The sequence below is a fragment of the Cryptomeria japonica genome, chromosome 3 (assembly GCF_030272615.1).
Source record: "Cryptomeria japonica chromosome 3, Sugi_1.0, whole genome shotgun sequence".
In the NCBI taxonomy this organism is placed as follows: domain Eukaryota; kingdom Viridiplantae; phylum Streptophyta; class Pinopsida; order Cupressales; family Cupressaceae; genus Cryptomeria; species Cryptomeria japonica.
The window spans coordinates 116,159,123-116,186,964 of record NC_081407.1 but is presented as its reverse complement, the minus strand read 5'-3'; the positions used below and the strand labels follow the sequence as shown (position 1 = coordinate 116,186,964).

The 27,842-nt window shown below is 39.2% G+C and overlaps 1 protein-coding gene across 1 annotated transcript in view; it reads left to right on the top strand.

Moving 5' to 3' along the window:
* Positions 1-27,842, top strand: part of LOC131064919 (HVA22-like protein k) — a 145,968-nt gene that overhangs the window by 13,757 nt on the left and 104,369 nt on the right. Inside the window, exon 2 of the mRNA XM_057999248.2 lies at positions 11,141-11,199. Coding sequence (XP_057855231.1) covers positions 11,141-11,199 — 59 coding nt within the window. The remainder of the gene's footprint in view (positions 1-11,140; positions 11,200-27,842) is intronic.

Below are 27,842 nucleotides of genomic sequence, written 5' to 3'. Positions count from 1 at the left end.
GGGAGAGACGAATTTGGATTCTCTCTTCTGGATCCATAAATTCTTGCATGAACTTTAGAGTTGGGATTCTCAGTTGGATAGGGAAGACTGGGTCTTGTTCGTAGACTAGATGGTATGGGGAAGTGCCCAAGGATTTCTTAGCTCTTGTTCTGTCTGCCCATAGAGCAAAACTCAATTGTGTATGCCAATCTTTTGGGTTCTTATCAAGCAACTTCTTGATCACACTAAGCAAATTTTTGTTGGTTGATTCTGCCAATCCATTGCCCTGGGGGTAATAGTTTGAAGAGAATTTCAAAGTGATGCCATAATCGAATGCCCAGTTAGAAAACTTTAGAGAAGTAAAGGCGGAACCATTATCGCATACTAGAGCATGAGGGCATCCAAATCTGGTGATAATGTTCTCTTCAAGGAACTTGATTATTGTATCCGTTGTATAGTTCTTTAATGCCTGGGCTTTAGACCACCGGGTGCAATAATCGGTTGCTGTCAGAATGTATTTGTGTTGTGTTGATGATAGTGGGTTTATTGCTCCAATAAAATCTAGCCCCCACATGGTAAATGGTTTTACCTCTGTGATTGGTTGCAATGGCATTGCAGGGTTTTTTTCTCTAATGGCGGCGACCTGACAAATGTGGCATGTCTTTACGTGTTCGTAAGCATCCTTAAAAATAGTAGGCCAATAATATCCTGCCCTTAGGATCTGGAAAGCAGTTGCTTGACTCCCTCCATGGCCTGTTCCAAACTTAGAGTGGAAATGTTCCATTATTCTCTTGGCTTCATCATATCCAACACATCGAAGGTATATACCTTCGTGATTTTTTTTGTAGAGTACTGATCCTTGAAGCATATAGCGCTGGCATTTGAGCCTGAAGGCTCCTTTTTGTGCGGAATTCATCGAAGCGGGGTATCTGTGATCTGTTAGATACGACATGATATCATAGTACCATTCCTTCTGGGAAATATCAGTCAAGACATATGTTTGTTGTATTAGTCCAGGTCCTTCAACTGCCATAGTTTGTGTTAAGGCCTGCCCTTGGACTAGTTTCATTGGTTGTAATTCAATATCATATTCTTGGATAGTGGCAACCCACTTTCCTTGCCTTTCTCCTAGCTCGTTCTGCATCAGGAGTGTCTTCACAACAACATCAGGCACAATGGCGAAGATCTTACTCCTTAAAATATAGTGCCTGAATTTCTTAATAGCCTTCACTAAGGCATAAGCCTTCTTTTCAACACTTGGATATCTTAATTTTGCATCTTTGAGGGGTGAGCTCATAAAAGCTATAGGATGCTCTTCCTTTTCTTCTGTCCGCTGCATGAGTATTGCGGCACACGAATGCTTAGATGCGAAAGAATACAGGTAGAACGACTTAGTGTAGTCTGGACTGACCAAAATCGGAGCATCAACTATAGCCAGCTTGATTTCTTCAAATGCTTTCCTTGATGACTGTGTCCATTCCATCTTTGCACCTTTTTCAACATTTCATTTAAAGGTTGCACTATCTCAGCAAAACCGGTGATAAATTTTCTAATGAAATTAATCTTTCCGAAGAAAGACCTTAGCTCCTTTTGGCTAGAAGGTAGATTGATCCTTGAAATAGCCTCAATACGTTCTGGATCAATGAGTATACCCTTTTTTGTAATCAGATGTCCTAACAACTTGCCTTCGGTGACCCCAAATATGCATTTCTTTGGATTCAAAGAAATCCCATACCTTCGGCACCTCTGGAATATTTTCCTCAGGTCTTTAATGTGGCTCCCTCTTTCTTTCGAGAACACAATAAGATCATCCATGTAGATGATTATACTCCTCCCAATCAGTTCTTTGAAGGCGATATCCATGGCCCTCTGAAGTGTGGCTCCAACGTTGATCAACCCAAAATGCATTCTTTTGTAGGCAAATGTTCCCCATTTTGTGGTGAATGCAGTTTTCAATTTGTCTTCATATTCAACAAGTACTTGATTGTAACCTGAGTATCCATCCAGAAAGGACATCATCTGTGAACCATTCACAATTTGTAAAACTTCATCAAGGGACGGCAGGGGGTAACTGTCCTTTTAGAGGCTTTGTTCAAATTCTGGAAATCAACACATAGTCTAATTTCCCCGCTTTTTTTCCTAATTGGGACCAAGTTGGTGACCCATGTTGAATGGCGTACTGGGAATATGATTCCGACCGTTAACAATTTTTTAACTTCTTGGTGTATGAGAGGCTCCAGTAATGGGTTGACTGGCTTGTGGCGTTGCCGGAAAGGTCTACTGTCCTGTTTGAGAGGGATTGTGTGGGTAATGATAGAAGTGTCATAAGTTCTCAGGTCCTCATAGCTCCATGCTATGACATCAGAATATTCTTCTAAAGCTTGAATTATCCCAACCCTTTCTTCTTGTGTATAGATTTTACCTATGTACATGTTTTTGACATTATCTTCAGTCCCCATATTGACTTTCTCAAATTGGTCACCATCAATCTTTTGACCTTTTATTTCATTGATTTGGTCTTGATCATACATTCTTTCTAATTGTAACATCCCTCTAGGGATGAAATTTGTTTTCAAGTTTAAAATCCCATCATCATCTAGTTCTGCTTCTTCTTCCGTTTCCTCATCATCAATCATCTGAGTTGTAAATATGTCTGAGCTTGTTAGAAATTCTCGGATTTGACCATCGTCTTCAAACACCTGAAAATTTGTGATGTTATCTGGGATTGAGGGATTTAGTGACAGCTCTATGGATAGATGATCCATGTTTTCTATAGCAAGGGGTTCTAGTGAACTGGCTGCTTGAGCTAACGTGTTCGCAATCTGGTTATCTGCTCGCCCTACTGACCGAATGTTGAAGGCATCAAAGCTTTCCAGGAGATCCCAGATCCTGTTATGGTAATGGGATAGTCTCTTATCATGGCAAACATATTGCTTTCTCACTTGCTTGACTACTATCTCTGAATCATTGAAGGCTTGTACAATTTTAGCCTCCTTACTTATGGCAAACAATAATCCTTGAACTAGTGACTCATACTCGGCTACATTGTTTGTGCAGGGAAACTGGAGTCGACAAGCTATGAGAAACATCTCCCCATTGGGACTGGTTAATTTGAACCCGACTCCTGCCCCTTTCTTGGAATAAGATCCGTCAAATCTTAGGATCCATGCTTGTTCTCCGTGTTGAGACCATACTGGAACTTGCTCTTCCCTTTCTTCTTGCGGAGGTGGTAGAGCTTGAACTTCCATAATATTTCTGTTAAATTCTTCTAATATTTGGCTAATCTCACCTTCAACCTCTTGTCTGATTGTTCGGTAGGATGATGAAGCTTGTATTTCAATGGCGCGCCTACGACGGTCTTGCAGTTGATCTTCTTCCATATTTACCTCTATACTTTGCTCAGGTTCATGCCTTTGACGAACTTGTCTTTTTTCGGTATCGCTTCTAGGGTCTGTAAACTGCTGGAGCATCTGACGAACCTCCTTGATTGCTTTGTGGCATTCTTTACAAGTGAATTCTGAATGAGATGTGTCGTGAACCCGACACCAATTGGTCAGCAGTAGTTCATGAATCTTACTCCTCATTTCTGCCCTTTGACATACATTTGTCCAGATGAATTCTTTGAAGCTTTTGAACAATTTTTTCTCTTTGTCTGGATTGTCAATTAATGTGAAGTCAGATTTGTCTCCAATTGCTTCTCCTATGGAGGAGGCTTGTAATGTCAAAACTTCATTTATCCTAGGTGTATAAGACCCTAAGTCTGTCTCGAGAAACAATATTTCATTAGTTTCTCCATATTCTGTAATCATCAACTTAGGCCTTGGGCTATTGTCGATTTTGATTTGATTAGGAACCCCTTTCCATGGCCACCACATATGGGAAAAGTCAGTGGAGATGTATCCATTTAGTCTTTTGGACCAGTCCCTGCTCAACAACATGCCATATCCATCTGGGATATCCACGACAGAAATGTCGATACAACTTTGCACTCTTGGGTCTGCTGCCAACTGGATGTGGATATTGTTGAGTTCTCCCATCACAAGTACCTCGGTCTTATCTGGCTGTGTGACTTTCTTATTGGTCTTTGCTGGAACAAGTCCTAGCTTTTGACAAATGGCTAGGGGCATTACATTACTGGAGGCACCAGAGTCTACTAGGCAATTATGCAACATTTTGCCAAATATTCTTATTGACAACAAGAATGGAGCAAGTTCGTCCTTCCCTTGATAGAAAACTACTTTGTTCTTTTCTTGTTTCTCTTCTTGCTTCTCGAAGGGAAAGTCTCCTCCTTGTGAGGTCTGAGGTAATTCACCTGCTCGGATTTCCTCTTGGAATATGTTTGTGTCCATAAGGACTTCTTCTGGCGTAATGTTTTCCTGGATTTCAACTGATGTATGTATCATGCCTACAAAATTTGGAGATTGTTGTGGAACATCGGATGATACAACATTGGTATTAGCAGGGGTATTGACCATTCCTCTGTTTACTGTATTTGGCAGAGGGATTCTTGGTGCTACAACTTCAGTAATAATGCTAAAGATTGTTTCCCTAATTTCATGAATTTTCATCAATTCAATCAAAGGCAGGCTAACTTTTATTCTCTTGAATTCTTGTAATACGAATGAACTTAGCCTTTTCAACTCATCTTTGGCACCCTCTTTTGCTTGAGTTTGGACTGGTTCGGATTGGGGAATTGTTGGTCGCCTTTGGTCAACTTGAGGGGAATTAACGGGTCTCATCCCGCCAGGTTGGGCATTCTGCTAGTGAGAATCCCTGGGCAAAATTGGTGCATTGGTGGCATTAGGATTTGGTGGGGTTTGAAAGTTGTTGGGAGGAATAGATGTAGTTAAAGGCTCATTATATCGAGTATTCCTCTGGAATACATGGGGTTGGTTTCCAGACCTTTGTTGGAATGCTTGCACTTCCCTAGTGCCTTCTACTAAAACACTATCATATAATGGGGGGAAGCTATAGCCATTGATCGTGGTTGGCTGGTTTGATACCAATTGGACTTCAGGCTTGATTTGACCTTGTGGTGCTTCTACGGGGCTATTAGCAGATGCAGGTGGGAATCTTTGACTGGGCCGGTATGATGAGCCGTTCTGGAATGGGGGTCTGACATTTTCTATGACTAAAGCTTGGTCATACCTTGTTACAGGAACAATCTCATATCCAGTTGTTGGAGCCTCTTCTGCTCCTGAATTCCTTCTCTCACTCTGGAAAATGTCTGCTGCTACCTGGAATTCATGGCATTGTAACTCAGAGTGTTGATCAGTACTATGCAACCTACACCATCTTGACAATGCAACTTCAGCTAGGAAAACTTTGTCTGCAGGACGATTGTTTGCAGCAGGTTGGTTATCCAAGGGGGACGACACAGTACCATTGTTAGGCCCAGTATTCCATGTTCTCTTCTGGGGAACTTGATTGTTATTTTGGAAATTTTGATTATTCCCTTGGTAGTTCTAGTTGTCTCTTTGGAAATTTTCACCATCTCTCGTATATCCAGAAGAACCTTGTCCTTGATGATTCCCTTGATAATTTCTCTGCATTTGGTTGTTCTGACCTTTCAAATAGGTTACCTTTGCTGACAGTTTCTTTACTTGATTGATTAGTTCCCTCATTTCTTCTTTTTCCTTCGGGGTTCGACTTGAAGTTGTCGCATTTTGGAGATATATTGGTTGCGGTGGAGGCACTTGCGAGACGGGATTTCCAGGATGGAGAACCAACTGATTACTGGCTATGGTAACTGGGTTCATCATCGGCGTATTTTGAGACAATGCTCTGTTGATATTCTGATTCTATCCTTGTGCAGCGGGATTTCCTAGATAGTTCAAGGGTCCTGTAGCAGTACCTACTTCTAGATCATTGCTAACTGAAATAGCTGAAGCATATGCTTCCTTTAAATTGGTTTGGGGGGGGGGTTGCCTTTTGTTTTTACAAACATGGAAGTGAGGTGATCTAATGCTGCATAGTAAATAGGTAGTGCTGCAGCATTATTCAAGTTGTAGGGATCTCTTAGCCTTGTATAAGCCTTGTGGAATCTATTATTGAAGGTGCTAATAGGCTCATGCTCTTGCCTTCTTATTTCCACAAACTGTCTATATAATTGAGATGGAGAAATTGGCGATCTAAATTTTTCTAGGAAAGTATCTTTCATTTCTTGCCAGTTATGGATAGAGCCGGCTGGCAGGTGGATATACGGCTGTTGACATGTGGAAAAAATGAACTCGATCGAGGCCCCTGTAGCATAGCACTTCATGTTATGTGCAATTACATGCATGATTGCATAACCTGCGTGTTATGCTCTTCACATGTCTTATGCACGACTGCAACTTGCTTCTCTGCAACCTCTTGACATACCTTGACATCAATGACAATAATGCCAACAGGAGGGGAATCAATATTGCAAAGATTTTAGAAAACTTATTCAAAAATTATCTAAAATCTTTGCAATACTGATCCCCCCCCCTCAGTATTGCAAAAGCTTGAAAAATCTTTTAAGGCAGAGAAAATCACTTCAATCCTGAATTGGCATCCCAATCTGGAAAGAGCAAAAAATGGGTAAGTTTGGAGAAAATCAAACAAGAATTCTTCACCCCATGGGAAAGGCATTCCAGGATTGGCATGGGCGCTAAAGTGACCCCATGGAGGAATTCTTCTTCATGCCAAAATCCTCCACATGCAAGGTTTAGCGCTCAAGTCATGTGTATGGTCCCCAAATAGGGGATGTGGAGGAATTTTCCTCCAACCCAAAATTCCTACACCACATCAAATCCACGCCCAAGTCCAAATGGGGAGTGCGAAAGTGTGGTCATGGAGGAATTTTCCTCCTTGGCCAAAATTCCTGCAGCATACCATTCTAGCGCTAGTTTAAGGAGATGAGCGCCAAACTAAGGAGGAGGAGGAATTTCTTCCCAAGGAAGAATTCCTCCACAGGGTCAATCCAGCGGCCAGGTAAGGGTATAGAGTGCCAAAACAAGGGTGTGGAGGATTTTTCCTCCTTAAGCAAAATTCCCCCACAACATGCAATCAGTGCCCAAGGATGAATTGGAATTCTTGGCAAGGAAGAAAATAGGAATTCCTCCCTCGAGGATGAAAATTTTGCCCAAGATGAAGAAATTTCAAGATCAAGGTAAAAATTGGCCAAGGAAGAGATTTTTCTCTCTCGTAAATTCTGGAGCTAAAAATGAAAAAACTCCTAAAATTAGGAAAGGTGATGAATTGATAAAAAAATTTCCTTTAGGACATAATTCTTGGAAAAAGTGAAAAATGGACTAAGTGTTGGAAATTCCTTCCTTCCAGACAAAATTCCAGGAAAGCAAAAATTTGACTAAGTGTTGGAAATTCCTTCCTTCAAGATAGAATTCGAGGAAAGTGAAAAATTGACCAAGTGTTGGAAATTCCTTCCTTAAGACAAAATTCGTGGAAAATGTGAAATTGGGCTAAGGATTGAAGAAATTCCTTCCTTAGGGGTAAAGTAGAATCAAGGTCAAGGAAGGAGTGCCAAAATTGAGTTGTGGAGGAATTTTCCTCCCAAACCAAAATTCCTCCTTCACATGTTTCCAGCACTCAGTCCAGGAGAGGAGCGCTAGAGAGGGGTAATGGAGGAATTCTCAAAGGAAATCATGAATTCCTCCTCCAAGATGAAATTTCCTCTAGGATAAAATTAAAGACGAAATTCCAAGCAAGGAAGAAATCACACCCAAGGATGAAATTGAGATAGAATTCCAAACAAGGTGGAAAATTCACCCAAGGAACAAAATTCATGAAGAAATTTTAAGATGAAGGAAAATTTGGCCATGAGAGAATTTTTCATCTCTTGAATTTTGGAGCCTAAAATGGAAAAATTCCTAAAAAATAGGAAAAGTGGCAAATTGATAAAAAATATCCCTCAAGGCATGATGAACACAAAAACATGAAAAAAATTCTTCCCGAATAAATTTTTTCTCTCTCCAAAATCTAGGTGTACAGGTATCCTTTAGAAGTGGAAAAGATTGTTAAAATTCTTCAAAGGCAGGAAAATCTTCCAAAATGTCTTATGTGAGCCCGAAATGGAAAGATTCTTGTAAGGGATGAGTTGGCGACATGCAAAGAGAATATTTTGTATTAATGAAGCACAACTAGGAAAATTATAAAAGTTCCTATGATGGTGGGGTCCATTTGCATGGTGAGAATCTATTGAGTGCAAGGCAGCATGATGGTGCATTTATTGCTAGTGGACATCTTGACCAAGTAGTGGCATACTTAATGCATGGCGGCTACCATATTCCTGGAGGTGATGGTGCATTCAATGCCCATTGGGCAAATTTGGAGGTGATGATGCCATTTATTGCACAATGGGTGATCTTTTGCATGAAGGTGCATTTATTGCATAGTGGGCACTTTTTGAATGTAATGGTTAATTAATGCTTTATGGGCGACATTTTTGGTAGGAATGTAATCAATTGTTAATGGGTATGATGGGTCATTGATGTTTATTCCCACCTTGTTGCATCATGTGTGTGGAATCTTTTGGGTGAAACCCTAATTAGGGTTGCATGTAATCAAGATTGGAGGCCTATATAAGGGGGTGACCCCCTCATTTATAAAGAAGGGAGATTTGTATGAAATTGTTACGCTTAGTTATTGAGATAATAATGGTGAAACATTGCTCTTTGATGGTGTCCACTTAAGTTATTTTTTAAAACTTGCATGGTTTCACCTTCCTCACTTAGAGTAGAATTTTATTTTCCAAGCATTTAGATGAATGGGATTGATGATATTGTTTATAGTGAAATCTTTTGCTTGTACCTTTTGCAAATAGATGATTTTTTATTTGTAGTGTAAGGTTAGTTTGATCCATTTTATGTGAAAGTTTAACTTTGATCGTCAAATGAACATTGTTCTTTGATGGTGTTCGTTGGTGTTATGAAAATCTCTTGCACAACCTTTGAAGATTGCACCGCCTTTGTGTAGTTGTACGAAGTTGGCGAAACAAAGTGTGGCTGATTTTACTTAAGCAATCATTGTCTCCTATGTTCTTAGATTTAGCTTAGTCTTACTAAACTCTTTCCCCTTTAATTTTAGTTCATTGCAATTCAGTTCATTCGAAGTAGAAGCATCACAAAATTGCTATATCCGATGATGAAGTTCCAGCCACAACAAAGAAGTGAAAGAATGATCAAATGTAAGTCCTCTTGGATTATTAGCATTTCACATCAAGCCAACTAAGTCATGTCCATTGAATTATCGGAACCTTGGAGTCAATTGTTTGAACTTATCGCAATCTTAGCATACAATTGAACTTTGATCAAGAGAGAGTAAAGTGACCGTTGGAAAATTTTATTTTGTGTTGCACGTGGTCACAAAACGCACGTCAACACCACCCAAGATGTTAGGAACACCATTAGATTTCTCTTAGTAGTGCTAGAAGGCAACATTATAAAATATCTCGATCCCCTTTAAATCCTAGGATGATATAGTTACTGTCTTCGATTGAGGCACCTTCCATGTCTATTTTTAAAGTTTCCTTTTCAATAGTTGCCTGGAGCCTTTTCACAATGATTTTGCATTGGCAACTTTATTTATTACATATAACTCCTAGTAACCTAAAATCCCAAGGTTATAACAATTATGATGGAAAGCTGCAGTAGGACAAGTAGAGGGAGTGGGAGAGGTTTGATTCCTTTGTGTGCAAGATTGGGGACAATGCAAATGAGGATGGTGGTGATTATGAAGGCAGCGACGTTTGGGAGGAGTGTTGAGGTGTGGATGATGACAAGATCATCCTGTTGGAGGCTAGATTGTAGGATACCCTCTTTGTTCAGGTGTTTTGATTAAGGGAACTCATTGCCTAATGTTTAAGGAAATGATTTAGGCTTCTTGGGTGTGAGCCGTGCTGGAAAATCTAAGGAGTCTTCCCTAATGAACAAGCATGATGCTGTGTATCCTTATATTCATGTTCCAAATTTAGATTTGGGACCTTGCTGTCGTGGATTTTGTTGAGGACTTGAGTGGAGTTCTCCTTATGGCTTCTCCTTTGGCTGAGATTGGCTCTTCCAAGAAGCTTAAAATGAACTATTTGAATCAAACTACTGTTCAAAGCTCCTTGGCTAGTTTCAGCTTCAAACCTACTTGAATGTGTTAGTTGTTCTTGTGCTGATTTTTCAGCTGTTGGGTTTGTTGGGGCCTTTTTTTGTTAGCCCTTGCTGGTAGTTCTGTTTGTCTATCTCTTGTGAGATAAGTTTTATTCACCTGTTTGGGTGATTTGTAACTGGGTCTGGGCCCTTCCCATGTATACTGGTTCGTAGCTCTGGTCGAATGTGTTTACCTCAATCAAAACCTAAAATCACAAGGTTGCCCATGAAGGTCATAGAAACTCCCTTTAGAAAGACTGCATTTGGTCGACTACTATTGTCCCTTCCAGTTGAGAGCATCGTAAGTCTTTCATTGTTGTATTATATCAAGTTATAACATATATTTATTGTATTGACATGATATAGTCTTACAAAGTCTTTGCACTCTATCGTCTTGCATGGTTTTGGATGATCATCTTTCCACACAAGATAGTTCACACTAACTTAGAATTAGAAGGATTAGATTGCCCAAATCATACCACTGTTGTAATCAACTGAAAATTAGATCAAAATAATCTATTGAATTAAAGGTGTGAATGCAAATGGACAAGATCATTTTGGAAAGGGAAAGAGTTTTGCATTGAAAATCCACCACTAGTTCTTCTGTGAACCTTCAAAACTTTTTTGTGAATTTGTTTCTATGGTTTTTGATGTAAAGTGAAAATTGCAGCATCATCATTTGGAAATCTATCAGTTTAGAGTGACTATATATTTAGACGTATGATCTTTTAGTAAGTATCAGATGGCACAGGAAATGATCTGTAATTGCCATGGATAGCCAGATGAACATATCGCCAACACAGCTCTTATATATACAAATTAAAAAATGTAACACCATACCTTCAAATGTAAATTGCAGCAATTAGTACCAGAAAGTGCTTTTGTTTGCAAGTATATGGAGCAGTCTAGCTGTATTTTTTTTGAAATACTATGTTGAATGTTCCATTTATCTATGCTTTGTAATCAATAACAGTTATCTCAAAAGTCAGAAGTTTACAGAATTCTCTTGAAAGCTTTATTTTTTGTTGGTTGCATTGATGCAGGTTGGTTTGCGCCTGCTGCTGAGCCCCCTAGGTTCTAATGTTGTGGTTCGAACAGCTTGGTGAGTTCCAAATTCCAATATAAGATATCTTAGGGAATATGTTGCACTTAATACCTGTTACTTTTTTTTTTCTTTATTTATTTTTCTCAGGGTTTGTTGATTAAGAAATGTACTCCTTACTGTGAACTTGCTTGGGCTTGTATATTACAATCTAGTCTTTTAGATTTGATACTACCAATAAGAGCAAGCAAAAAGTGCGTAAAATCTAATTTGATGAAATCACCAGTTTCCAAACATTGTTCTTACATACATGCCATGCACAAAAATATTGGAAATTGTTTACTTGCCTCACTTCAGTTAGTCAAGGAAATTTAAGAGTGCTTTGCATGTTGAAGAGTAATGAAAATAAGTAGTAGTTGGTGTTGAAGAAAATAGCTGCGATAGAGATCTTTATTAACGTTTTTCGGCTCTATTTGCACTTCGTGTTTCTTTGCTTTATGCTGGGTAATTGTGCTTGAAGTATTCCGCGCTTCTATGTCCGTGTTGATGTATCTTATCGTGGTTATTCAATTGTGATGACTGGGTTGTGGCTACCGTTTCTTTATCCATCTTGTTCCACCTTGGCGTCTACCGTTTTTCTTTCGTATTTCCTCCATCGTATTTTCTAATGCTATGTTGGCAGTTCGTCTATGCTTATGTGACTGTCGGTGATGTAACTGAGCCTTTGTGGCTGTCGGGTTGACTTCTCATCTCCCATCATGAAGACTATTTTGTATACCATTTGATAAATTATATATCGCGCTCCTTTCTTGGCACTTCTTCTTCTTCCGGCAGATTGATTATTGTATGCAGGTCCATGAGCAAGTTAATGAACTAAGGAGTTCGATCATCATTGATGTTCTGAGTATTCATTTGTATATTCTGAGAATTCTAAATTCTCAGTATGGTGTAAGGATTAAAGTCATATTGTTGAAGTGTGTTATAGAAGTGAAATGTATTTATTTGATAGTATCTCAGACTGTTTGATAGCAAGCAGGGACTATCATTATGTGTACTGGTGATGAAATCTAAATAAAGTTTTTATTTTGTGGGCTGGGTTTTTCACCCTCAGGTGGAGGGTTTTTCCAGGATAAGGGCATGTGTATTTGTGTTTTTCTAGTTTCAGTTCTCAGTTTATTCTTATATTCTGGTTCAAATTTAACAGTTGGTATGATCAGTGTTGCCAAACATTATTATTCTAATAATTATCATCTTGATGAGCTTGTGTATGCTATTTTTGGACATAAAATTGTTGTTTTTATGACATTTGTGTAAGGCAGATGATGCCATAGAAGGTGAAACAATGCTTTACTTCTGTACAGTGGTGTATTCTTATGGCTTGATCCAACCCTATCCATAATTCTCCACACAGAAAATTAACTTGATCAGATACTACCATTAAACTATTTCCTTGTCATAATATACAGGAACTATTAATTAGGGCTATTGAAAATTAAATCATCACAGAAATCTATAGTTGTAAGCAAAATTTTAATGTTGATTTGGCAATAAAATTATTGCAGGATCTAATAAAATATAGTTAAAGATTTATCTTATTAATTACAAAACCTAACCTTATTATTGAAGTTTGTATTGAAATCTACCTTTTACAAAGAAGCCATTTCTTGAATTCTAGTTTACACCATTAATGTATTAGGACAATCTGAATAATTGAGTTTAGTGAGATGACACCTAAGTAATTAAACACAAATAGTAGTTTCTTGATGCTCTAAGACAGTAAAGATGTTTGCCCATTTAATAATCAATTTGCTCCTAATCAAGATGAAAATAACTACCAAATTAGATGATTACTGCTAAAATGGAATTACTCAAAATGGGATCTCTAGTTTTAGCATTATCATTTATAGCTTATTATTCAAATTTTACCACGTATTATGCAAACAAGCCTTTGCCACAGGATTGTGTGAGCCAGGATTCACATTGGTGTTTGTAGATGGCATAGAGAGTAAGTGTTACAGGCCTTCATACTAGATAACTGGTATTTGTTTACAACAAATTAGTTCTACAATGTGTAGAGAAGTAGTGAGAGAGGTGTTCATCCTGTGATCAATATATAAGAATGCAAGCAGATTGCCAGCCTAAAGTACAACAACACAAGCTTCTTGAAGTTCTGCAGCCCAAGTCACTTAAAAGTTAAAAGTAAATAACAAACACAAAATCAACAAATCAATGAGGTTGTGAAGATAAATTCCATGTTTGGAAGACACTCGGCTTTCTAAGTTTGCTTTGACATCATTGCGGCAACTTGAGGTGTTGTTCCCATTGTGCGGAAGTTGACAAATTTGTGTAATTTGAAGTGAATCAACTGACTAGGGAGGAAGTTTGGCTGTCAAAATGTAGTCAATTATTTAGTTTGGTAATTCAAGTCATCAAGTTGGCCGCTTGACTTGGTCATGTGTCACACGCATGAGGGCCAGTAGCACAAGACCCTGAAGTGTGTGTTCCTTGATTGTAATGTAATATTTGCACTTTTTGCTTTGGGATGAGGGTCCAGTCCTATACAGTACTAGTACACAATAAACATTCTCCTGTGAAAATATCTAAGGTCTATCTCAACACAGTGTTGTTTATTCACTATTTCCTTTCATCTGTACCTAGGCCATGAGGACAAATCTTGCTCACTAAGTTTTTCCATGCCTTCCTAGTTCTAGGCATTCTCTCATAAGCATTATCAGATCATTTGTTAGCCCTTACTCTGTGATGGATAATGATATACAACTCATGTTGTCCACATGATGCTGCAAGGCCCTCTTCTTCTAGATTTGATTTCGATTTATGATTGCATGGATCTTTAGGTCAGGCTTAGCTTAGGCCTGCATCAGCTCTTGATAATCTTGATTGCTGTACACTTTTGAAATTACTTCATTGTTTTTTGTTGGTGTAAATATGGTTTTACCTATTTACAATAGGCTTAAGCTTACTTAGGCCGATATAGTATTTGGTTAGTTGCATTTAGTTGAACATTGTGTAATAATGTTCATAGTGCATTTAATAATTATTGCTGGTAGTTGAACGGTTGTACCTACGGCATCTCTCTTTGCCTTATAAGCAAATCATTTGTACATATTATCTCATCTCTCAATATATTCATCTATTTGGTGAATTAAACTTTTTGCTTTTCTCTCTGTGAAGGTTATTTGCAGGTTGCAGATTCTCGATGGAGTTCTACTCCGACATGGTATTAGAGTGGTCTTTTTGTGTCTCCTTCCCGTGAGTTTGTTCTTGAGGTCTGATCTTGGGTGGTTCGGTTTGCATTTGAACTTGACGCAATCATCATTTGATGCCCTGAAGCAATTGCAAATCTCACTCACTTTCAGGCGATATATTTGCGCCATTTCATTTGGCACTTGTTAGCCACAAATTCTGATTTCCCTCCCAAAAATCCTCTCTGTCATAAAATTTGATAACTCTGTTTGCTTGTAAAGAGGATAATAAGAGAATAGAATTTCAGAATAACATATAACAAGGTTTCAGTAAACCTTCTACACTTTGAACTTATTTGAAGTTCAGGTGGGTATACCTTTTATGAATAAATTCACACTTTTAAATAGAGATCCACATTAAACCAATGCTAAAAACCTATGGACCTCATCACCTTTGATAATACTTGAAAACATTTTAAAAAGAATATGCGTTTATCTTCAGTTTTGATCCCCAAGAGATATAGAAAGAAAACCACAACTGATACCAGTGCCTTATCCAGGCTACAGAGTCCTCTAAATCAAGCAAGGATCCCAAAATTAAACATCCCCATACATCTCATTACTTCGGCTTTTATTAACCCTATACATGCCTGACATATATAAGAATTCTTTCTTGTTATACTAAACACTGTTTATCAAATTCAAAGCTTCAACAAATAATCTACTGACAGAGATGTTTTATGCATATTTAATTCCTCTCCTAAAGAGAAAAGCTAAGAACATATCCATAAAGATTGCATTACAATCTGTTTCAGTTGAATAACCCTAGACTACTCAAATGAAACCAGTAAATTACTGAAAGCACACCAGAAGACAACACAGGTTTTAGGCTTGAAAGGTTCTGATTTGTATATTGATATTCATTTTTGAAAAAATCTTACATGACTCAATTTCTGTAATAGTCAAAAAAACGCAGATATATTTCTGCAGAGTTTCTTTACAAAATTCTTGTGATGATCCTTTTTACTTAGTCCTAGTATCCATTTATAACATTATGGATGCATACAAGCTTCAGACATTCCTAAGAAAAGTTTGTTACAAACTGCAATGTCTTCCAAGAAACAGTTACAAGTCCTTTTCAGTATCAACGACTTCTTCAGTTTGTTGCTCCTTTGTAGCATCTTCTAACTGCTCTGGGATTCCTTCTTCTTGCACTGCATACTTCTTGGTCCACTCTTGGAATAAGTCATCAACAAGCCATGAGAAGCTAACAATTTTTCCCTTCAACTTAACCAACCTTTTCCAAGAGTTTATCACTTTATTAAACTCTGAATTCAAAAAGCCGTAGTGTGACTTTATCTTTTCTATTTCTTCAATTTGCTTGACAAATAGGGATGTGCCATCTGTATTAATGATTCCATTCACCCTTAGAGACAAGTTAGCTCCTAATTCATCAAGCCATACCTGTTTGTCCTTCAATTGATTTTGGCTAACAAAACCCCCAGGAAATAATTCAAACTTGTGCTCAGTATATTCTTTCTTATACAAGTTGATTTTCCTCTCTATACTAGCTCTTCCTTCTGCCAGCTTTGTCATGCCTTTTGCCATTTCACAAGTGGATTTAATAATGGCATCGGATGCTGCCTCATCATAGGATGCACACATAAGTTCTAGATCCACTTCCCTAGGCATCCACTTATCCAAAATTGGCTCTAGATAGCCTTGTCTTCATTCAACTCATTCCAAATATCAAAAATCTTCTTCATGCTACTGTGCACCATGGAAGATCCTATTGTGTCAGCAAAGCTCAAAATTGTGGCCTTTACCTATTCCTCATATTTATTTGCAAACAGGACTTGAGCCTGATTTAACTTCTCCAATTCATGCTGAATGGTCTCAGCTGGTTGAAAACCTGAAGGCATAGGGGAAGGGGGAAATTCTATGATAGGACTGGTAGGTGGAGGTCGTGCAGGAGAAGAAGCTATCATTAGAGTAGAGGACTCACCTTGATGGTACTGTCTTGCCAATTGATGCTTCAATTCAGCAATGATGTTATCTCGGTTAGCTATTCCTTCTTTGGCCTCATTATAAGCCTTCAAGATTGTTTCTAATTTTAACTGGAGATTAGCTCTCTCTTTTGCTTCTTTCTCTGCCACTGCCACACTGAACTTTGCAGTTTCTAAAACTGTGCTAGCAGCCTCTACCACCCTTGTATCTTGAACTCTTTTTACTATCATGCCTCCAAGGAAATTGGATTCTGAGGTATCTTTCCTTTTTCTACTTTCATCTCTCTTTAAGGACCACATGACTAAAGCAACATTATCCTTGCTGAATGTCACTCCCTCCATAGGCTTGGTCTCTTTCTTGATAGCTTCAAGTACCAAGGCATCTGCTATATCCCATTCAGGGAGGAGTAGAACACCAGCCTTTGACACCATTTCCCTTCCTGCTTCAGCATTGATGGCTTGAAATTCTACCATCATTTCTTGTTTTACTTCCTCCTCTACTAAAGTGGCATCTTTATGAGGCTGCTCACTCTTCCTCTTCTCACACCTTGCCTTGAATTTCTCAATGTTTTGCTTCCATACAAATTGCATGAAGGCCCCTGTTGTGAGAAAATTGCTGTCAGCTAGGAACTCTTCACTAGCTTGCTTGACAGTAGGGTCTAACTCTTTACCTTTGAACTCATCCACAATTAAGTTCATCTCGGCACTAGGTGGCTCTTCTGGCATTCCTTCTTGTGTATTCTCATAGGTGTAAGCAATCTCTCCGAGGCTTCCTAATTGCAACAATTGTTTGTTCTGCTACTGCCTGTTCATCTCCTATATGGATAGGGGATTGAGATGGAGAGTACAGAGGTTCACCTGTTTGCACTTCTTTCCCCACCCTTTGCCTCTTTGGGGAGTCTTGGATGTCAATGACATCTTCAATTGTTCTCTTCCCTTTGGAAGTAGAGGGCTCACCTGTTACTGGCATCAATACACTATGTCTTGACCTTTTGTGCATCACATAATCACTAGGAGGGATGGCTTTAGCAAAGGCAGGCTTAGCTAGAACTAACTTAGCCTTGTTAGGGTTATCTCTTATTATAGCCTCCCTCTTTTCTTTCGGAGTTTGCATTAAATCTTCAAAATAAAGAATTAAGAATTTAATCTTTTCCTCAAAGGGATTAAAGCTAGACAGAGGGTCATAACTGCTATCAAATTGATGAATGAAATCTAGACCCTTTTTGTATGCCACCCACTTTTCTTTCCTCAATTCTTGCTTATCCAAACTGAATTCATTTCTAATTAGGTCCTCAGGGAAATGAAATTGGTGTGGCCTACCTTTGCATACTGCTCTTTTCCTGAACATGCCGTTGAATAAATCCTCAGGGTCAACAAACCTGGTTACTGCAGTAGACAACCTATATGGTTAAAAAAAGTCATCAAAGAATTTCCAACCACCTTTGGTGATCACGAATTGATGGGCCATGGTAACAGTTGGGAATATAATCCCTTTACCCCTATTTGTTAGCTCTGCCTCTTGCACACCTCCAATTTGCCTTAGGACCTCTGCAATTCCTATTTTCAATGGGACTTGATAGGGCAGTAAATATGGAGTGCCTTTGAAACCATAAACTTTGAAAACTGTAGAAACAGGGTACAAATACATATCACCCCAATTATGAACAATCTTAATACCTTCAGTAAACTCCTTAGGCCTGAGGAACTCCAAAAGAGCCTTTGGGATCCTAGGGTTCTGTGGGCATAAAAGAATCCTAAGCCTAGATGCAAAGCATCTATCAAACTTCAAGTAACTGGCATCCTCTCTGTCCCAAGACAAAATTGTGCTCCACAGTTGCACAGGCATCTCCTCACCTTCCTTTTCTTTGTCCAAGTCCATTTCCTTAGCAAAATAATCAGCTCCTTTGAACAAAAATATGTGCATTAGAAGAGAATACCATCCAAACGGTCTATCCACCTTACCATTTTTTATCCCTACCAGCCCTGTATGAATTGCATCAGTGAGGTAAGGTGCATAATCAAATGTTACTGCCAGAGAGGGGTTCAGAATCTGTGCTATCATCAGCATATAATGGGTTGGCATAGTTTTTTCGGCATCTTCCCCAAAGATTTGACATAGTGACCAGTACATGCCTTTAGCTCTTAGAGTGAACAAATTCAAGGAGAAAGGCTCCATGGTACTAGGGCCTACAACAGTTAACCCTCCTATTTTAACAAAAAACTCTTTTGAAGGGCCACTCCTGAGGTGATCTCTTTGCATATTATAAACCTGGGCCAAGGTTTCAAAATCAATAGGCTCTAATAAATTTGATGCCTCACTGAGCTTAAAAACATTCCTGAATTCATCATCATTGATCTTTATCAGGGCTCCTCCATTGACATTCCTCACACATCTAGCAACAGGATCATAATTGTGTGCGATCTGGGTTAGTAAGTCTACATCCATAAAAACCCTAGGGACTATGAGTTTCCCCACGTCTAGTTCCCATATGCTATTCATTGGGGCACTGGTATGTTTCTAACCGAATCCCACTTTAAAAAGATCCAACCCTGAAATCCCTATTTGTGAATCCCTTAACCATCTACCTTTGTCATACAAACCGTCTCCAATCCTTAGACGGGGGGCTTTGGGAACCAATTCTTTGATTTTGGCTGCAACATTCGTGGACATGGTCAATTGTTCTAGGAAGTCATCACATATGTTTCTATCTTGATAATTTACCTTCCCTGTGAAATCCCTTCTTGGTGCCATCCCGTTAATGCAATTATATCAATTGAGGTTTAAAACAAAACTTTGATAAGGCAAGCACATAGAAAGTACCGATTTTCAAATTGTAACTAGCAAGTAAGACACAAAAAACCTTGTTACTTGCCTAAAGAAATTCGCTCTGCACCAGCTCCTCTGCAACAAACTCGTCGAAATGGTGCCGATATTCAATTGATGTGGACCTTAATACGGCAACTTGGCATTGAATTGAGACATTAATCCCGCATGCTTCGGCCATCAACTTAGAATTGAATTCGCAAATGGAATTTAAAAATGGGCTCCAACGGATTAGAAGTTTTCTGAGTCTTTCATTGTTTCGTTGTTTCGCCATTTCGCGGAGTTTAAAACCCTCACATCTTTTCTTCGCGAAGCAACGACGTTCGTCGGATCTTGGAAACTCGCACTGCCTTTACTTTCCTTGGTCATTCTGCATTAGTAACGGGCCCCACCTTCCTTTCACTACTTCGCGAGAGGTAAACATTGCGCACTTTAATCGCGTGAAACAACACTGGCCTTCCGATCATTTTCTACTTGCTCGATCCTTACTTCTTTACGGCGACCGCCAGTTTGCTTGACTAACCATGCACAGCCATCACTGCTAGTGGTTTTCGCCGCTTCGTGAAGGCTAACCACCTTGCATCTTCGGGCAGCGAAACAACGCATATCGTTGGATCCACCTTGAGATGTGCACTATTTAATGCACCCAAACCTTTAAAGTGGGCCATCGGCTTGGAAACCACTTGCCTTGTTTCATCACCGGCGAATAAATCTTACGTGTCAGTCGGCTATTCGCTCGGATAACTCTATCGGGCTCCATTTTGGGGCCGCCACGTGTTCTACTTTACCATTTTCTAACACAACTGCTGGTTAAATCAAAGCGGGCCCTCAACAATCCTTTGGAGCCACGTGCATTTGACAGACTGTCTTTTACCTTGGCCAAGCGATCCACCTGTCTTGACATGTCATCTGCGATGTCATTCGCTATTTCGCGAACGGTATACTTCGTTTGATTTGGGGCTGCAAACCAACGAGGGCCGTTCGATCATTTTCTACTTGATCGGTCTTTAAAACCATGCCCTGCTTATCCTTTGGGCCCACCAACCCTTTCGCTTCTTTGCAGACCTTAAACCTCCAGCAACTATTCTTCACGAAGCAACGACAATCGTTAGATCTTTGGAAATTGCTCGTCTGTTAACCTTTTCATGACCACCTTGCCTGGGCCCTCCACCTTTTTGCTACTTCACGAAAGGTAAAACACGGACATCTTTCGGCTGCGAATCTACGCGCATCGTTGGATCAACTGCACACTGATTGTCCTTTAACCAAAGGAATCGCCTACCTCCGGGACCCGCCAACTCTTTCACTATTTCGCAGACTTTAAATCACATGCAACTTGGGCTAGCGAAGCAACGCGAGCCGTCGGATCCCCTACGAGATGCATTCCTTTTACTTGATGAATAATCCTTTGGCCGGGCCCGCTTACCCTTTTCGCCACTTCGCGAACGCTAAATTGCAAGCATCTTCGCCCAGTGAAACAACGCACACCGCAGGATCAACTTTGACTTGCACGATTGTTAAAAAGCCCGACAAAGATTAAAACAAGACATAGGTAAAGGCGTAAAAATTGAAAATATTTAAAAGACCGCCTAGGGAAAACCCTAAAGGGGGGACACTTTCATGACGGACCGACCCTTGCTTAAGTGGAAAAAGTAATATAAAATTAGAGCGCGGGAATTTTAAAACCAAGAGAAAGGGAAAAGCACACCTTAAACCTCCAGACCTAAAACTCAAAGGCAACATGAAGGGTTTTAAGCATACCATTTCACACCTCAAAGAGCTAGAGAACAAAAATGCCCCAAAAAATCAAAACAGTGATAACAGCGCCACCTGATCTGTTCCATATTTCACTCTTGGTTAATTGCATCAGTATTTTTCCAATCTGTTCGTGGGCCTACATCATTAATTCTTGCGATATTTTAGACTGTGTATATTATTATCGGGCTACTTTGAAGCCGTCACCATTTATTATTGGTGGCTTCATACATCTGTGCAAGATAGCGGCCAAGGGTTTGAGGCCGTGGAAATCTGTCAGGCTGATTATCATATCATTTGTCGTACCTGCCTGGCGGAGCAACTATGGATAGAGGCTGCTTGCTTTCTCTTTTTGCAAGCATTTTCTTAAAGTTTCATTAGTAGCTGTTCATTTTTGCTAGAGTAGAGAATTCAAGCCTATTATATTGATTATTCAAGCTTTCATTTGTCAGTGATGCCATAGTGTGTCTCTTCTCTCATTCAAGTGGAAGCTATATTTTTTTGCTCAATATTGTGGCTCGTGTGGATAAGAAATTGTTAAAGGCGTGCCGCTTGGTGGCTGTTATTTCACTTGTATGCATGGGTTCTTCATCTGCTATTTGGCGATCTTCATATATCTGTGCTAAGTTTTTCTCCTTGGCTTGCTTTTATTCAAGGCAAGAAATTTTATTTTTTGATTGGCAGCTTTTATTAATTGAAGTGCAGTTATATAATTTCAAATATTCAATTTTGGGTTTTACGCCCTTTCGTGCACACATGGAGGCGAGGTGGGCTTGCGTGCAAATTGGTTGGGAGTTGTTCACGGGCTTTAGTTCCACATCTTTTAGTAAAGGCCTTCTTTGCTGTTTATATAGCCCCGACTACCTCTTATACCATCACGAGTTTATGCTCACATGCTACTTGTAGAGATCTCTCGTGCGTGCCAAAGTGACTTGGCTTGTGGTGTTTGGTTTGGTGACTTGTTGATTTGCTGATGTGGCGCGGGAACCCGTCACATATTTTGCCTCTTTGCCCTAAGGGGCTTATTTTTTGCCGCTGAATTGTTTTGTGTGGTTGCATGGTGGAACCAAGAGAGCTTTATTTGGTCTCAAAGTGCCATTTTCTAGGCCTTTTTTTCAATTTTGCATAACTTTTGCAAACGAAGGTGGATTTTCGCAAACCAAATATTGCCGTAAAGGTCTTTTTGTCAACTTTGTAGTGATTGAGTTATTTTTCAGATATGTTGATGTTTGATGGTGCTTTTAATCCGTTAAGTTCAATATTGGTTTTGCTTCATTCTTGTGAACAAAGGAGTTATTTGTTGGTATTGTGAGAAGAATTTGCTGCATTCTCTTGTTTGATCATGGATTTGCCTAAGATAGAACTCTCACTAAGTGGAAATTCGATATGGAGATTTTGTTGTTGAAATTGCAATTGAAGCTTATCACATTAGGCCTAGATCTCGAAACCATAGGTGCTGTAGAAAAGAGAAAATGGTTTGATGGAAGAGATGAAGCTCTTGGAACTCTTATATTACTCATTTCTCGTGATCTTAGATATCATGTTGCATCTTGTTTACATCTCAATGATATTTGGACTACCCTAGAGAGCCTCTTTGGTAAGCCAGATAAGATGAGGAAATTTAGATTTGAGAATGAACTCATGAGTCGTGATCCTTGTCATTTTGATAAATTTAAGACTTCTTCACCAAGTTCAATTCTCTTAGATTGTAGTTATCAAAATGTGGGGTTACAAAAGATGATGAACAATTGATCCTTTCTATTCCATCTAAGCTAGGTCTTTATTATTCCATATTTGTTTCTGCATTTTATGCTACTATGGATGCTCTAGGTAGTGCATACAAAATGCCTTCTCTTGATGGTTTTGCAACACAACCCACAAGGGAACAAGCAAAGTTGGCACAAATGGGCACATCAACGCCACCTAGGTCTCAAACACTTCTTGCAAAGGACCCCAATCGAAAGGCTTCAAGTGGTAAGGACAAGAAACAAAATAAAGATTCTAAGTCTAATGAGAGAGCTAAGGAGTCTCCTTCATAGCCTACTCCCGAGTCCAAGACCTCTTCTCAAGAGGAATCATCGAAAAAGAAGATCAAATGTGCTTATTGCAAAAGCCTAGGACATGATGAGCATAAGTGTTATACTAAGAAGATTGATGAGCTTTCACATCTTCAAAAGCACCATATCTCGCTGCCCTCATCATTGTCTCCATCTTTTTCTTCAGCTTCACAATTGGCAGCATCTTCATCAACACAGCTAGGAACTGCAGGATTTGTCAATGGCATGAAATGTAAATCACTGTTGGCTTCAACTACTCTTGAAATGTAAATCTCATTATATGGCATCTTCTATGGATATGTTCTCTTCTTTTGAGCCTTGTAGTTGCCTAATATTTTGATGGGCAACAATACATATATGAAGGTTTGTGGGAAAGGTTATATTGGTATGGGTGAGGGATCTTTCAATGATGTTCTTTGTTACCCTCCTTGACCACTAATCTCTTTTCAATCTATCAAATTACTCATGGTGCACAAGTTAAGATAGTTGAGTTCACTCCTGATCATGTATACATTAGAGATAAGGAGACTAGAGATATCATTTCTGCGTGATTGGTTGATCATTCATTTTGCTTGTATTCCTTTTCTTATTTTGCTCTTCATGATGATGTTCCTTTGGCTGATGTACACACCCTTCCACCAAGGGTGAATTATTTTGTGAGGAGAAGTTTGGTCATTTGAACCTTGGTGTTCTTGAGCCTAGTGTTGAGCTTCCTCCTACACCTACTACTTCAGATTTGGAGATTGCTTCTATTCAGCAAGTTGATTATAGTATTCCAGATCTTGCTATTTGTGATGAGTATTTGGTCGGTATTTCAGATTTGTTTGTTGAGTATCATCTTGCAGATTCGGGAGACATATTTGAGGGGTTTTCTCTCCTCTTTGTGAAGGAACACAATGGACCATTGAGAGGGGGGTGAATCAGTGGTAATAAAAAACTTTAACTTATCAAAATGATTTAAATTCTAATCACATAAATCAATAAGCTATGAGCAAAGATATTAAACTAATCAACACACACACACACATAAGAGGCAGACCCATAACACAAGATATACGAGGAAAACCCAATGTGGGAAAAACCTTGGTGAGAAATGCTGCTAGAGTCTATTGCTTCAATCCAGCCTCACAAGTAAATTTGATTACAAAGTTTAGGGCACCAATCCAAGGAGCACCAAGCCCTGAAGTTTATGGGCACCAACCCAAAGGAGCACCAACCCCTAGCTTTATGGGCACCAACCCAAAGGAGCACCTACCCCTGCTTTGAGCACCCACTCAGAGATTTACAATGAACAAATATTAAATACAGTTTGAGTACCTTGTTGCAAATGAGGTTTTGCAACACCATACAAAAGTTTTGCTCTTGAGATTGATTTGTCTCTCTTCTGCTCTCTGATCTTTAGACCTCAATCTCAACTCTCTGCCATCTTCTTATCTCTACAACTTGCTCTTTGTTCTCTACTCTGATCACTCCTCCTTCTCTACCTCTCACAGTGTATATAACCCACTGTGTTATTTGCTTCAGCTCTACACTTTCAGATCTCTCGTTTTTGTTGCTCTCTACTCTCTATTTCACACTTTTCACTGTTTGCTTTCTGCTTTGACTCTCAATTGCTTTGTGTCTTCTTCACACATCTGAACATTCTGCATGCGGTCTCTTCTGCAGTATTATTCTTGCATTGGCATCATGTTATTGACACCTTCGTGGTCTACTTCGTTGTGACCCTCTTCTCTCTGTTTTCATTCCTCTGTTTTGCAGAGCTCCTCTTCTTGCACACTTTCAGCAACAACAACATTACTGAATGCACTACTCTCTTTTGATTGACATCCCCCAGCTTGCATTTGCCAACTCAGCAATCAAATCTACAACTGTCAAATCTCATCACCAGTACACTGTTCTCGGTCATCTTTGTACTTGTAGGATTTCCCTCCTATTGTGACCTTTTCACACATCGCCCCATTGCCAACGGGGACCCCCTCTTTTCGGGCTTTCTGCGTTGTTAGGTTAGGGTTCTCGCTGCTTAGTGGGCAATTTTGCGTTTCTTGTGCGCACATCTCGGAGTTTGATCATGCCTAGTGTCGTCTAGGGTTTTTTGAAGTTATAGGATCAAGTTGCAAACATTGATATTTTAATGATCCTAAGTTTTGTCTAAGTGTTTGACCTTTTGAGTGTCAACGTGTTTTTAAACACGCGCATCATTTATTTTAAAGTGCCAAGGTATTCACAGACCTTTTGGAGTTGTTTTCTTGCTCCTAAGGTATTATTTAAATTGATTTCACACTTTATCCCAATATTTTCCTAGCGTTTCGCTCATATTTTTGGAAAATTTGCCTAAGTCCAGTTTAATTTTGAGGTTTCTAAGTGATTTTGAGTGGTTAAAATGATAAATTCCTAAGGGAAATTCATTTTCCAAGGGTAAAAGGGTCAAATTCCATGCAAGAGGCGTTTTTCCCCTCACATTTCAGACTACCCACCCCTTTCCCCCACTCAAAATCCACACTACACATGGGTTTCCCCTGGAATCCATACTGGCTACTATTTTCCCCCACTGTTTATCCATACCTGGGTCGATTTTCTCCTGGAAGTGCTAAAATTTGGCTAAGTGTCAGGGTTTTTCCAGACTGCCATCGATTTTCCACTAGGTGTGCGAACTGGAGTGCAGACTATAAGTGCGAACAATGTTAAGGATAATTCCATGCCTGAGTCGATTTTCCACCAGGATATTTTGTGACAACTTAGTGCGGATTTTTGTCCGGATTTTCATCCAGACAGAGGTCAATTTTCCACTGGGAGTATTTTGAAGAGTTTTGAGTCCGGATTTTCATCCAGACAGAGGTCGATTTTCCACCAGGGAGTATTTTTCCAAGTTAAGTGAGTTTGGAGTGTGGATTTTTCAGTCCAAACTGCCATCGATTTTCCCCTGGGGAGTTTTTGTGTGCATTTTTTATGAATTTGAGCATAGAGTTTTATCCAAGCTAGGGTCGATTTTCCCTTACGGGGCAATTTTTGACACTTTAATGATTTTTAAATGGATTTTTCAATCCCAACCAAGGTCAATTTTCCCTTGGAGGCTTAATTTTGATTTAAATTGAAATTATTTTAATAAATAAGCCCCATTTGATTGCTTTTAAATAATGATTAATGATTATTTAAAATTTTAAAAGCAAAAAATTAAATAACTTGCAATAATCATTTCTAGAAGCAAGTTAGGTTTTCACCAAGCAAGTATTTAAGCAAGTGTTTTATCCCACATTGCTTGTGTGGTGAAAGTGAGAGGTTAAAGCAAGTATAAGAGAGGAGCCTTAGCATTATTTTATTATTAAAATCTGCTAGGTGTCTCCATACAAAGGCGATTTTTTCATAGTTGGCGAATTTTGGCGAAGTGATTGAAGTAGGGTGATTGAAGACTTTGTTGGCTGCCATTGCCATTCCATTCTTTTTTCAGCTGGGCGCCATATCTCCTTGTTGCCATTGTTGATTAAATGCCATGATTTTTGCAAAAATGGCGATTTTTGGGTGAAGTTCGATTTCGCTAGGGAAGGCGATTTTTTGTGTTTGGGGTATCCAATCCCAACTTGGGCGATTTTCCAGGTTGCTGCCACCCTTGCTTCTGCAGATCTTAAGCTGCCATTAATAACTTTTTCAGAATTTTGACTTTGGCGCCATAGTTGGAAAAATTTCAATTTTGTTTGGAGAGGTTTTGGTGCCCATTTTGGGGTGATTTTCTTCATGCTTGGTGGCTGTCATCATTTTCAGCTTGCTGATTCGCTTCAGATCTGAGGTTTGCTTCAGATTTGACCTCCATTAATGGCTGCCCATTAATTTTCAGACTTCAAATTTTATTGCCCAACCAATTCCAACTTAGGCGATTTGCATTTGGAGGTGTTTTGTGGAGTTTTCTGTGCATTTGCAGATCATCTTATCGTTGTTGCAGGTCTGAAAACTCCATTGTTAGGCGGTTGTCTTCAGAAATTTTCATTTCCAGCCACCTAACCACTTTGGCGATTTTGCTTGGAGCTGATTCCTTAGCCATTTTCCATCATTTTCAGGGATTTTTAACCACTTTGCAAGGTGCTGGTAAGTCTGAAGTATTCAATTTTCAGACTTGTCCTCAGAAATTTAATCTTTACCAGCCACACTTACATTCCTGAATATGATTTTTTTAATCGTTAAAACTGATTTTTATCGAGTTTATGCACATTTTTGAAGATTGCAACATGTTTTAAAAGTCTGATTTTCAGGTTGTCTTCAGAATTGTTGACCTCCATTGTTGACTGCGGAAGGTGTCTTCAGACATACTTTGTGTGAAAACACAACCTTTCACATCTTTCCTTAGTCATTGTTGATCCGGTATACTCCTTTGCATTTTAGCTTGCATATTTTCTAAGAATAAGGAGGTATTAGTGAATTTTATAAAGGGTTTCCATGCCCTAGTGTTGTCACACTTTGGATTTCATTGTTAAACTTTATCAAGTGTATGGATTATTCTTTTGACTTTATGCTTTAACCTTTAGGAAGTCAGGAATTTTATTGAAGAGTATTACTTATTTTCGTAATTCTAACTTCGAGCTTCGTATAGGTGCAATGTCAAAGTCTGGATATAAGGAGAGGAAAGAACTATTGAAGATGCTGGAGACTGGATTTTATCGAGAGCTCAAGATTTTATCGAGATGGAAGGAGATCATTGATACCAACAGGCATTTCCTAGACTTCGACCAAATGCATCAGCGGATGTTCGAAATCGGAAATCAAGTTCCTTCCCCAGCCTATGCGAACATTATGAAGAGTGGTATTTTCCATGCCGCTGGATTTCCACAGTCCATACAGTGTAGTGAGCTTATCCTGGAATGTGCACGGT